Source organism: Gossypium hirsutum, chromosome D11, assembly GCF_007990345.1.
Source record: "Gossypium hirsutum isolate 1008001.06 chromosome D11, Gossypium_hirsutum_v2.1, whole genome shotgun sequence".
NCBI lineage: Eukaryota > Viridiplantae > Streptophyta > Magnoliopsida > Malvales > Malvaceae > Gossypium > Gossypium hirsutum.
In genome coordinates, this window is record NC_053447.1 from 18,495,428 (window position 1) to 18,509,785 (window position 14,358).

General features: G+C 30.0%; 1 protein-coding gene across 1 annotated transcript; it reads left to right on the forward strand.

The window, feature by feature from the left end:
- Nucleotides 1-7,479: 7,479 nt before the first annotated feature.
- LOC107917159 (cytokinin hydroxylase) lies at nucleotides 7,480-10,676 on the forward strand. The gene is made up of 5 exons (XM_016846537.2): nucleotides 7,480-7,873; nucleotides 8,036-8,262; nucleotides 8,403-8,644; nucleotides 8,766-9,147; nucleotides 10,185-10,676. Exons 1-5 carry the CDS (start codon nucleotides 7,588-7,590, stop codon nucleotides 10,614-10,616), a joined length of 1,569 nt encoding a protein of 522 aa, XP_016702026.1. The 5' UTR covers nucleotides 7,480-7,587; the 3' UTR covers nucleotides 10,617-10,676.
- Nucleotides 10,677-14,358: the final 3,682 nt, after the last annotated feature.

A 14,358-nucleotide genomic window follows, 5' to 3' on the forward strand; every position in this document is an offset into this window, starting at 1 on the left:
GACTCCCAAGTAAAGCTTGATTCTTCTAACCCCCAAATTCGGGATGTTACAAAAACAATGGGTAAGTATAACGAATTCTTAGTAAGTCCATATGAAATTTACTTAATTTACCTTGATATTTCAACAATTAAGCAACTAAAACATGTAGGAAATAAGCATGGCAATACTTTGGCGTCCTATTACTCTCATGTGCACATCAAAAAAACTTTCGGTGGTTAGTTTATTTACATGATATGAACTTATAACATGATCGTATGGATATATAACAATCTACTATATAGCATATAATATCTCTATCATAATCAAATTGCAAACATGTATAATTCCATTCATAAGCATTCTTTTCAATTATTTTATTACCATTTAAAACCATTTTTATTTCTATTTTTTCCCTGAGAACTATAGTAAATTGAATTTGGATACACGGGACTAATTTGCTCGCACAAGCTGACATATTTGGGATACTCACACAAGCTTCAAACAAGGGTTTCTCACACAAGCTTAGTTCAATGCTACTTACACAAACTTCAAAGAATCCACAACATATGTTGGATCTCAAGCCATCATATTAATCTCTGATCAAACACCTATTTTCCTTTTTTGGACATTAATAGCATGTCATTAGTATCCTAATCGTTACTGTTTCAGTATCATTCTATACATATCATCCAATCATATAACAATTCACATCTATTCAATACCATGTACCTATTCGAATTTGTCATTTAGTTCGTATTTTACGATTTAGTCCATTTGATGCCAAAAGACATTATGTTCATAACAATTCAAACTAGAAAAAAAAAACAAATAAAAACATATTATGAATTAATAACTTAAGTCCCGTATGAACTTATGTGGCCAAAACAATAACAAATAAGATGTCGAGGACTAATTTGTAATTTTTCTTTTTCTTCAGTTATCCTTTAATTGATTCAATTCCCGATATATACGATAATCCATTTCAATTTATCAATTTCAAATATCTTATTGCATCCTATTATAAGCATAATTTAGTTCAATTTCACTTTTTGAATGTTTCCTAAATTTTTTCATTTTATTCAATTTAGTCCTTAAAACTGAAATTGCCATAACTTTCAAATTTGAGCTTCGATTTTGAAATTGATTCAATTTCATCCTTCTATAACCCTATATTATAAAAAATATATAGAAATATTATACCAATTTTTAAATTCATGCATTTTAGTCCCTATGTTCAAAAACTAGAAATTAAACTTTACAAACTAGTCCTTTTTCACTTCTAAGCTTAAAATCTAACAATTTAGTACAAAAAATTCAAGAAATCAACCATGGAAATTTTTGAAAACTTTAATAGTTTTACAAATTGATACATGGGCTAGTTAAATCAAGTTCACAATACCTCACAAACATAAAAATTAGAAGAAAATGACTTAAAATCACTAACCAATTGAGGGATTAAAGTTTGAATGCATCAAAACCTTCTTTATGTTTCGGGAAAATTAAAAGGATGAATAACAATGGCTTATAATTTTTCTTTAATTTAAAATTTATACTTTCATTAACTTTAATTAATTACTAATTATACTAATTATACTTAATTAGTTTAACCTTAAACCAATTTAACTTAAGCTAGTGGATTTCATCATCATCCAACACCGAGTAACCATTCATTAATGGCCCAATTACTTAATTGGTTCTTTAGTTAATTAAAATCCATAACGATTAAATTTTACCACTTTTATAATTTAGTCCTTATACCTTAATTAACTACCCAATTAACAAAATTAAGGGACCAAACTTTAATTAAACTTTATAATAACCTTGTAAATATTAAATATTTATGAAATCAAACATAAAAAATGAGGTTCTGAAACCACCTTTTTCGACACCACTAAAAACAGACTATTACACTTTTGTTTTCTTATCTACCAATCTCTTCAATGCCATGATTAAATCAAATCATATATTTAACAAAATAGCCTTCTAAAATCAACTTGAATATATCAATAATAACAACCAACAATATCAGTTCAGAAGTATCAATTCTGAATATAAAAACATCAAAATCAACCATAAGTGAAATCAAAGTAGACAAAATCACCAAATTAGCATATTATTACTCCCCCTTTCTCTAATCATCCCTAATCAAAATCCTTCAAGTTTTTTAGAGGGGATGAGATCAAATGCTACCTTAACAACAAGAGGAGTTGTACCTGGTGGAACAATGATAGTCTTTTCCATTAAACCTAGATGACATTTGTCCAATGCTCGATAAAATTTCAACATAATCATAATGAGTTTCAACCTCATGTTTCAAATGAGCATCAATCAATGTTGATCTTCATTACTCAAATGTGTTGGATTTTTCCTTACCTAATCTGCCTATGTTGCAATCTCCTTGTTCTATTTGTTGGTCAAACATGTTTAACAACATAACTAAACTTCTTCCAATCTTACATCATCTTAAAGTAGTGGGGTTTGATGTGTCCTTCTTTCCCACAATAATGGAATGCAATTTCTTTTCTCCTTGTTACATATATGTTGATTTCTAGGTGTTCTTCCATTAATTGTTGCTGCATTAGATTGAGTGTTCCTTGTAATTCTCGTTCTTTGGATAGTCATCAACTTGTAGCAATGAGTTCTAACATGTTCGATCATTCCACAATAATAAAAAACATGTTTTCCATTCTTCTTTTTACCTATCTCATAGGAAGACGTAGCAACCATCTCATTAGATTTAACAAAATTTGTAGGACTTGTAGGTTTTTTACCAAGTACATTACAATCATGTTCTGATCTCCCAACAACTAAGATATCTTCACATTGCCTTGCATATTTTTTGAGAATCGCTTTGGCATCATTTAACTCTTACTCAGCTTCTTTCAAAGTTACATCAATTTTAGCAATCATCTCATCCTTTTTCTTGATAATCCCAACAAGCATCTCATTCATCTTTCTAAGATCAATAATCACATCATCTTTCTCTTTCGCCACAATTTTGAGCCTTTCTTTTTCTCCTTTAAAAATGATAACTTCTTCCCTCAAAGACTCTTTCAATTGACACAACGTTTCTATGTTTTTTAGCATTTGGCTAAACACTTGGTTGTTGAAAGGAACATCACTGTCATGATTTAAATTTGATGCTTTAACACCTAAGGTGAATGAGGGATAGAAAGACCTTTCTTCTTTGACTTTATTTTTGCAAACCGTAGCTTAGGATATCCTTTGAACAATTCTCAAAGTCTGCTTTGATACCAATTGAGAAAACCTTCAATTTGCACTTGAAAAACATTTTCCTACTAATTATCGTTTAAACAAAAATGAACAGAAAGGTTAAATACAAAGTAATGCAAAGAGAAAAGTAAAGAGAAAATTAACACAAGATATTTTTCAACGCAATTTAGACACAATGGTTCGATGTCTATGAAGCCTCACTTAGTGAATGATTTTATTCAACAATCATCTGGATCACCTATTGACTTAAGCCTAATCTACCCTTACACAATAAAGTGATTGTGACCCCAATATTGACCCCAATTATCACAAATTACTCACTCAAATATCTCATAATACAATCGATAAACCTCTCCAAATAGTACCTAAAAGAGTTTATCGAAAGTAACCACAAGAACACAAGCAAGTTGTTGACAAAGACATTCTAAACTTGCCCTCTAAGTGATGCCACAAGCAACCTTTTTATAGGCTAATACAAGAGTTCATCAACAGAGTTTTGATAAGTTTTAAACTCCTATTTAAAAGCTAAAATTATCCTATTAATTATCCTGCGTATTTATTAAGTAAAAGTCTTCATAAACCAGTCGTCCAATTGCTTCAAAACTCTTACAAGAGATAAGGATAAAGATAAACATTATCTTCACTTTAAATTTCTTAATATGACCAGTTAAAGAGCTGAAGATTCCTAGCCAAACTCCAATTGTTGTTCTGTCAAATATGCCACTCCTTAATAGGAAAAAAAGGTCAAACACCCATGGGGCCGAAATAGCCTACGACCCAAGCAGAAAATTCGTTTTATTTTAACAAAACATGGAATAAGAAAGTAAAAAAACCCCAAACATGCATGTTTCCATAAGCTTCTCTCGAGTTGATTCAAATCTTCAAGGTTACACTTACAATTATTTGTTTTTCCATTTTCAGACATATTGAATATTTTTTGAGGTTCTATATGAATATGTTTAGTGTCTTCGAGTTTAAGTAGTTATGCAAGAATTGAAGGTCTTAAGCAGTCCTATTGTACAAAAGATGCATATGAAAGGATAATGATATGAATCGTGGATAACTGCACGACATGTCACAAAAAAATAATATGATCACAATATAAATACATGGGCTGTCAAGTAATTGATTGTAGGAGAAGAAGTTTTTATGCATGATCCATATTCACATTAATAAAACATTTTCCAAAACATATTAAAAATATAAAACCAAGCTCAAACAGTATATTACAAAACAAAAATATACATTAGCTACTACACTAAATTGAAACATATTGATTTTCTACAACACTTGACAAGCAACTATAAGAACAATAGCATGATCAAGTTCTATTTCTATTCTCGAAGCCCAAGAGCCATCTGATATCTAGAAAGATGGTTGAATAAGAACAAAAAGGCTAAAGACAATTTCCTCCATGCTTGGCCTAGCCAGAGGATTCTCTTGAGTGCAAGCCATTGCCAACACTACCAAACTTAGAACGCTATCAATGGGATAAAAGCTCATCAAATCTAGATCCATCCATTTTCTCAACATCTTTTCCTTTTCCTTTTTGGTTTTCAAAACTTGCCTTATCTACTTCCACAACATGAAAATCTCACCATTTTGTAAAAAAGAAAGAGATGGGTTTAAGAAAGAAGATAAGGAAAAGGAAAGGAAAAAGAATAGAAAGAAAAAAAAAGAATGAAAAGGAATGAAAGAAAAGAAAATAAGGAAAGGGAAAAAAAATAAGAAATAAAAAATTTTTATTTAATGGTGGAGTGACCAATTTGGTTAATTTAATGGCTGTGACCAAATTTAAAAAAAATTTGGAGTGAACAAAATATGAACAACATAACTTTAAAGTGACTAACGAGATAGTTTACGCTATATTACATATAATAATTAAATGATGAATATTTTTTTTAATAGTTTATCACACATTCATGATGTGGGTGAAAAATATAAAAATTTGTAAAAAATTACAAAAAAATAAATAAATATGATTTTGGTTGAAATAACAAAATTACAACTTTAGAGTTTTTGGTGTTTTAGGTTGAAGCTCATCATTTACTAATTTATTTTGGATTTTATTTTATAAATTTTATATAAAAATATAAAAAGCTAAAAACGTCATTACAATAATAATTTTTTATTTTTTAAATAGAAGAATTTTAAATCCATTTTCAACTAAATGGATGATCTATTGATTCAATTAAAAATTAAATTTGATATAAATTAAATAATCTGACAAAGCATAACCAACTCAATAATACTAAATAAACTAAATAAAGCTAAATGATTTCTATATGAGAGTCAAATATTAACATTTTTTTTTTGTATATAACCACAAGTGGGGGTGATATTTCGATAAAACTCTCCCAGATGACTCTAGAAATTGACCTTGTTCTAAATGTCTAAGAAAAAAGTTCACTTTCACTTCTTCTAATTATTTTTACCCACTATGGTAGAATCCCTATCACCAATTCAAGCAATTTGAATTTAATATTTATTTTAATTTTTTATAATTTTTTTTATAAATTTCATGTAAAAATATAAAAACATCCTTGTAATAATATTTGTTACCTTTTAAATAGAAGAAATTTTAATAATTTTTCAATTAAATTGATGACCAATTGACTCGTGATATCAACACAATTAAAAAAAATTAAATGTAATATAGATTAATCAATCTATACTATATATTAAATACAAAGTTAGCATCACGAGTCAACCGAACATCAACTCAGTTACATAATGAAGAAAATACTCTTATTTTACATATTAAATTATATTATTTTAAGAGTAATTATATCATTTTATATAAGCACTGAGTTGGATTTCAACATTTATAATTCACCATCGAACAAAAGCTCACATTTTTTATTTACACAATTTTTTTATAAATAAATTATTAAAAGCTTTTGCATTTCACTCGTATAGTAAGTGTATTTATAAGTTAAAAAATCTAAGAAAACATAACCAACTCAACAATACTAAATAAGTTCAACATTTTTCCATACGAGGGAGAAACATTGGCATTTTTATCCTTTTATGTTTCGATGTCTATTACCAATTCAACCAACCTGAATTTAATATATGAAAATTATTTGATATATTATCTGTAGAGTTTTTAAAATTTCACAAGTAGGCGTAAAAAATCAACAAATATCTTATAAGAATACAATTATAAAATAAAAAAAATTACACCTAACAATTTTCCAAATACCCACCTATATATATTTAATAAAATTTGGTTTTGCATTCAATACACCAATAATATCTCATTATAAAGCTTAAAGATTATAAGATTAAAACATACAAGTATAAATACAAATAATTAAATTCTGACCTTACATGTTAATGATACCAACCTCTCTATATTATTAATCGAGTTAATATCACTAATTAACAAAAAAACAAATTCAATTAAAAAGTTATCATTTCACAAAAATAAATAAATAGAATAATTATGTAATTCTTTTCTAAAATTTCAAAATTTTAAAAAGAATCCACTAATTACCTTAATGGTTTTTTCCACCAGCCCACTACGCATTTAATAGTTTACTCCATGAAAATCATAATTTACCATTTTCATCCATACAGTTAAAGAGGAAAATTATACTTTTTAAAATAATTTTAATTTTTAAAGGGAGAAATATTAAAAAAAAAAACCTTATTGTATGTTACTTTCTCTAAAAAAATTAATTATATATTATTTAAAATTTCCACTGCCATATCTAATTTACTCATTTATTCTCTTTTGTTAGTTTCAGTTTTTGTTTAGAATTATGGTTAGAGTTTTTGTTAAACAGTAGATGAGACGAATTCAATCCCTATCATTACTATCCTCTTTCCCAATATAATATTAATAAATTTTTTTTTCTAAATTAGTGCTTAAATAATATTAGACTATTACACACTCACGATATGTTATGAATGAAATGAATTTTTTTTTGAAGATTTTGACATCCTAAATTCAAGTAATTATTTAAGGATTTAGTTTCTATTTAAATTGTGTTATTTTATAAAATTTATATATATAAAACTTTTCATATAATATTTTTTATTTTATAAATAAATTTTTAATCATTTTCTAATTGAATTAGATACCTAATTCACTCCAGATTAATTCAATTAAACTTAAATATAACGTATGCTATATATGCTAACCCTAAATCCAATTCATTGGTTAAAAACACCCCAAATTTTTTTAAATTTTTTTCTTAATTTTCATTTTTAAAAAATATTCATGACGGCCTATAAATTCCCACTATCATTGAACCACCAAATACAATTTTCCCTTCCTCCACTATCTTTCTCTCCTCGCACAAACTATATATATACTGACATATTAGTTATATAACTTGTAGTTATTGATTTGCAGAGATCACTGCCATGGCAGCTATGGTGGTTTGCTTGACGATCCTTTCCGTTCTATTCATTTCATTGGTGTTCAAACTTGTGTTTGACACTATCCACTGTTACATTTTGATCCCTAGACGCATCAAGAACATGATGCAAAAACAAGGGGTTCGTGGCCCCAAACCCCGGAGATTAACGGGTAATATCATTGAGATGGTTACTCTAACCTCCCAATCCACCGTAAATGATATGGACGGAGTCCACCACGACGTCGTTGGCCGCCTTCTGCCTCATTACGTCAAGTGGTCTAACTCCTATGGTAATGCTATAAATATATGCCGACAGTTTTTCTTTTTCTGGGAAAAAAATATTTATATACTGCCATATATACGTGTATATATATGGTAACGAAATCTCACCATATAAGGTGAATTTTTCAGACAGCTGAACTTGGTGTTTGTTTCCTGGGAAAATCTGACAGGGAAAAGATTTATATACTGGCACGGGATTGAGCCAAGGATGTGTTTGACAGAGATAGAATTGATCAAAGAACTGATGACGAAGCACCACCTTGTGACAGGCAAATCATGGCTGCAACAGCAAGGCTCAAAGCATTTTACTGGAAAAGGTTTGTTAATGGCCAATGGCCAAGAATGGTACCATCAACGACATATTGCTGCTCCAGCATTCATGGGAGATAAGCTTAAGGTAAACTGTTATACCTTTTACCTTCATTTTATCTTTTTCATCGTTTTGGACTTGAATCAGGTCGGACCCCAAACGAAGAAAAAGGTTTTCCAAGTCCATAATTTTATCTTTTCTGATATTTTGGAATTGGAATTCAACAGAGTTATTCAACACATATGGTGGAATGCACTAAACACATGCTTCAATCACTGCTAAATGAAGTGAAATCTGGCCAAAACGAGTTCGAAATCGGCGAATACATGACTAGACTCACTGCCGATATAATCGCAAGAACCGAATTCGATACCAGTTATGAAAAAGGCAAGCAAATATTCCATCTTTTAACATCTCTGCAACACCGTTGTGCTCAGGCCAGCAGGCACCTTTGCTTTCCCGGAAGCCGGTGAGTACCTACTTTTTCCAGGTTCAATGTATCCAACAAAAGCATATTCCTCGCACCGGACCGTTTCATTTTAAGGTAAAATGAGAGACAAATGTGTAATAAATTGATAAACATTTGACAGGTTTTTTCCGACTAAATACAACAGAGGAATAAAGGCATTGAAAATGGAGGTAGAGAGATTACTAATGGAGATCATACAAAGCCGAAAAGATTGTATGGAGATAGGACGAAGCAGTTCGTATGGGAATGATTTGTTAGGCATATTGCTGAATGAGATGGAAAAGGAGAGACGGGGAGGCAAATTTAAGATAAATTTAGAGTTGATAATGGATGAATGTAAGACATTCTTCTTTGCCGGCCATGAAACAACAGCTCTTTTACTTACGTGGACTGTCATGTTATTGGCCACTAACCCTCATTGGCAACAAAAGGTTCGAGACGAGGTGAATAAGGTCTGCGATGGTGGAGTCCCCTCTCTTGATCAACTCCCCAAACTCACTCTGGTAACCATTTTATGTTCAAAATCCGTGTTTCACAAATGTTTAGTCATCACTACATAAATATAATCTTTTAATGATGCTTTAAATATATTAAAAAATGGATATGTATATATATATGATATTTAAATTCAAATATTTAAACATGAGGATAAAAAATTTCACATACATTAAATGTGATTCTTAAAAAGAAAAAGAAAAAGGCTGCTTAACCTTTTTTTTTTTTGGTCCACACCCTCACTCATTCTTCATTTATTTTCTTGAATAATGGGATTTAAAAAAAATTATTATATGGGTGTTTATAAAAGGACTCTTCTCTTTTTCTCTTTTATCTAATAAAATAGACTATTAGACCACTAGCTAATTTTGGTCTAACTCAATTTGCAGTCTTTTTTTTTGTTTTTATTTTCTAAAATTTACATACGAATGATAGGATATAGTATTCTAAAAAAAAAATAATTAAACATCATATATTCTTAATAAATATAAGTATCCGATACTTAGAATTGCAATTTTTTTTTAACATAGTACACCAAAATCCTAATTGGCTCTCCCCCATTTTCTTAGATTATCATAAGACCCCCAAAGCATGCATATTTGAATATAAAACCATAGAATATTAAAGGATTGTCTCCACGAGACAAAGCAATTTAAAAGGGATCCAGCAAAGATATTACATGAAATTGGTAGTCTCCACCATAGATTATACACTCAACAACTAGCTCCATTAGTTCTTGGCTCTCCACTTCTTGAATTTGTACCTTCCATACTGTTTTTTTTTTTTGCTATAAAGAATGCCTAAACAACTCCCCCCTCAAATTATTAAACTTTTTTAGCTGCTTCGCTGGCCTAATTATAATATTACAATTGTTGATCAGCACCCAAAAAAAGTTCAAACGATTAAGGTTGAACAATAGGGTATCAAAAGAAGGAAAATATTTAATAGAGTTAAAATTCGATTCAAATCATAATGTCGGGGTTGATTTTGTTTGGTTTAGTTTGATTTTTTTTAAAAAATTGTAATATTGAAATTGATTTTGCAGCTACAAATGGTTATAAATGAGTCACTGAGACTATATCCACCAGCAACAGTGCTGCCTCGAATGGCTTTCCAAGACATAAAGTTAGGGGACCTGCTTATCCCCAAGGGACTATCCTTATGGATACCGGTGCTGGCCATCCATCACAGTGAAGAATTATGGGGAAAAGATGCCAATGAATTCAATCCAGAGAGGTTTAATTCGAGACCCTTTGCAGCCGGTCGCCATTTCATACCCTTCGCTGCTGGCCCACGGAATTGTATTGGCCAATCTTTCGCAATTATGGAAGCGAAGATCATCTTAGCGATGTTGATTTCTCGGTTTAGCTTCACGATTTCGGAGCGTTATCGACATGCTCCGGTTGTGGTCATGACAATAAAGCCTAAATATGGAGTACAAGTGTATTTGAAGCCATTGGAGGATCCTTCCAACTGAAAACGTACTAAATTTGAGGTGGAAATTTTTTGAGTTTGAATAGAATCACATTAAAGCTTATATTTGATGCGTTAACAGTTTATATATTCATATATTATCAACAAATCAGATGCTGCCATATCATTTTTTTTAAAATAAATACAAATTCATTTTTTCTGGCATGGCATTATTTGATTTATTGATAACATATGAATTTATAAACTATTCTTACGTCAAATATAAATATTTATATTGTTGCAGGGATTTTTTTTTTCAAGACAGTAGTGAAGAGAAATCCAATTCTGGACTTCAATTTTGTGTTTTTAAAGTTAAATAATTAAATGTTAATTAGTGCATAACGATATTAGTTAAGGGTTATTAAAAATCATAATCAAATTTCGGTTAATGTGATGTTGAAGGAAATATATATATAAAAGTATTACATTTTATTTAGTGAAACTTTTTACTAAATTAGTAATTAAAAATCCTTAACTGGTATATCTATAAGTATTACTTTAATATAAAAAAAGTAGAACCTTTAATCAGTTTTTATAGGTTGTTCATAAATTTTAATTGTACACTTGAAGAAGCTTTTCTTTTTTCTTAATATCTGATTCGGCCCATAATTTAAGTTTAAGGTTTATATTAAGAATTTATATTTGGTTAATTTGGGTACATGTTAAAAGGTTAAAAGCTTATTATAGTGCAAATTAAAACCGGAAAAAAATTTTAGATGCAAATCAAGCTTAAATCCTACACAAGATAATAAAATTAAAGGCTTTTATTTTATTATTTCATTCTAAGAAAAACAATTGAAATGTTATATAAAAACTTCTAACAGTTGGTTTTTACTAATTTGTTACCTATAAATTAATAATTATTTTTTTTAATTCTTTGTATTTACTAATTTGTTATTTTTTAAATTCTTTGCATATATAATGTAAAATTGATGATTTCTAAATTAGAAATTTGATGACAATGTTAACTATGTTACTTAATTGGATTAACTTTGTGATGATCAAGTTTTGATAAATTAAAGTGAATAGATTAACTTTTCAATTTTTGTAGAGGGATGAAATTTATAATTAAACTATCATTGAAACTATTGTGGTTACGTGGAATCGGTAACAATCTTGAGGAGTCATAAACTTTTATTTTAACACCCTAAACTCAACCTAGACGTTATGGCCAAATATGGAAAAGTTACATCAACTCGTACGAAAACTAATTTAAAAATATAGCTTAGAAGCCGTATGATCTAAAATCTTAATTTAACTAAGGTTATACAAGTTTCTGGAAAATCACAAGTTTAACAACATCTATTCCTCAACACAACCTCTTAAACATTTACTTATAAAATAGTGGAAACTTTTAGAAATTTGCTCTCTAACTTTAATAATCACATGATTTGAAAATATTAATTTTTTGCAAATCTCTTACATGTTGCGCACACCACTTATTTATTTCACAGAAAATCTCTTACAAATTTTAGTCAAATCTTATGTTCAAAACACTTATCCTACAATGAAATCACTTAATGACTTCTTTAGTTTCGCAACCAAATTTCAGAGTTTTAATTTTAGAAACTGAATTCTAAATTTGGTAAATCGTATGATTTTGCAATTTCATCTTAAAATACCAAAAAACCCAACGATCAAAGCAAAAACCCAAAAAACAAACCAAATCCGAAAAATTAGTTCAAAAACCCAAAAGTCCGAAAAACTTGATCAATTAAAAATAATCATACCAACATAAGTGAGAAATCAATCTGAGCTCTAGCGCGCTGTCCGGTCCTAAGTTTGAAGATCACCTGAAACGTATTAAGCAAACGGGTGAGCTAGAAGCCCAGTGTGTAACACATCCCAAGCAATAAATCAGATATACATAAATAAACAAATACGTTTTCAGATACAGATTCAAATATATTCTCATATACAGAATCAACTGTATTTCATAATCGGATACAGATGCATATTCAAATTTGGAAACAAATGCAATCACAAATCCTACCCCCATCTACTACACACCAATTCCATTCAACCAATCACACCAATTAGGACTATAAGAGTCATTCCATCCAATCACACCGGGTCATGGTGGTATGCCACTCAAAAGGTGTAGCTGAGCTACCAGATAGATAATGCGGTTTAATCACTAAAATTGTAATAATACTATTAGAATACACTTTATCCATCACAGATCAAACCCACCCTGATGCACATGCATGAATAAATAGATATCGAATGTGTGAATGTCATACATGCTATTCATAATAGATTTTAGATCACATTAGCATAAAACACATTATGCTATAACGCATAACATACATCTCGCGCAATCATAAGTCGCATTAAACAGAAACAGAGCATTAGATATCAAGACTTTTAGTCATATTTATACCATACGAACCCTACAAAAGGGCTAAATTTTATTCGCATGACAAATACGATCCTAGGGTGAAATTTTAAAAAATAGGCCCACACGCTTGTATGCCCACATTGTAACGCCCCAAAAATTTGAACATTAGTTTTGTCTAACTCTGTCATAGAAGAGGTATGTGCTTTAGTGGTTTAGACCCTTAATTGTATTCTTTAGTTGTGAGTTCGAACCCCTTTGCAAGCATATTATAGTATTTTATTCTTTTTGTCAATATGGGTAGGAGTTTAGATTTGATTTAAACTCTTAGTTAGATAACTTTTCAGTTGTAGAAATAGATGTGTATTCTTAATTTTAGGAAAATAGCCTTTAGGTGATTATCCTTTTTGGTTTTAATAATAATATAATTAAATAACATAATATCACCCTAAACAAACCCCCACATTTCTTTTTCCCCATAACCCCACATTTCACACCACTATTTTTCTCTTTGCTTTTGTAATTTGTTCTTCTTTGTTTTTTCTTCTTCCATTCTTTCGTTGGTTATTGTGTTGTTCTTTTCTTTTTCCCAAATATTTCCTTATCAATTTTGATTTTTCGTTGTAGAGCGATGATTGATTTGAAGGAAATGTTTGCTCGCCTAAGTTTGTTTGATGATAGTGGTCTATTAGCCGAGTTGCAAGTTAAGTTGACTTAGATTGATCAGATTCGGTTTAAATAGTTGGGGGATGACTCTTTGGTTCCGAGATTTCATAAGGTTGAGGAAGGTAGTACTTTTAATTATGGGATAAACAATGATGGGGTTCTATATTTTTGAGGTCCGATTTGTGTTCACAACGATTCTGATTTGAGGCAATCTATTTTGTGGGAAGTGAATAGTAACCCTTATGCTATGCATCCCAGCGAGAATAAGATGTATCAAGATCTCTAAGAGTGATACTGGTGGCTTGGTTTAAAACGGGAGGTAACGAATTTTGTCTTTCATTGTCTAACGTGCCAGCAAGTTAAAGCTGAGCACCAATTGCCTTCGGGTTTGCTTTAATCGGTTAAGATTCCCCTTTGGAAATGGGAGCAAGTGACTATGGACTTCGTTAGTTGGTTTCCCTTAACACCCACTAAGAAGGATTCTATTTGGGTTATCGTGGATCGTTTGACCAATTTTGTTCACTTCATTCTGGTCAGGACTGATCATTATTTGTAAAAACTGGCTAAGTTGTATATTTTCGAGATTGTTAGACATCATAGGGTTCTGGAAGAAACTTCATGAGGCTCTATGTACTCGATTAGACTTCAGTACTACATTCCATCCTCAAAGATATGGATAATTTGAGAGGGTGTTTTAGATACTAGAGGATATGTTATGGAGTTATGTGATTGATTTTTGAGG

Excerpts from the sequence above, each read along its gene's own strand:
- LOC107917159 (XM_016846537.2), top strand. The coding sequence starts at position 7,588 with ATGGCAGCTATGGTGGTTTGCTTGACGATCCTTTCCGTTCTATTCATT. Across the intron at positions 7,874-8,035 it reads CAAGTGGTCTAACTCCTATG|GGAAAAGATTTATATACTGG; the intron begins GTAATGCTATAA and ends AAAATCTGACAG. Across the intron at positions 8,645-8,765 it reads CTTTGCTTTCCCGGAAGCCG|GTTTTTTCCGACTAAATACA; the intron begins GTGAGTACCTAC and ends AACATTTGACAG.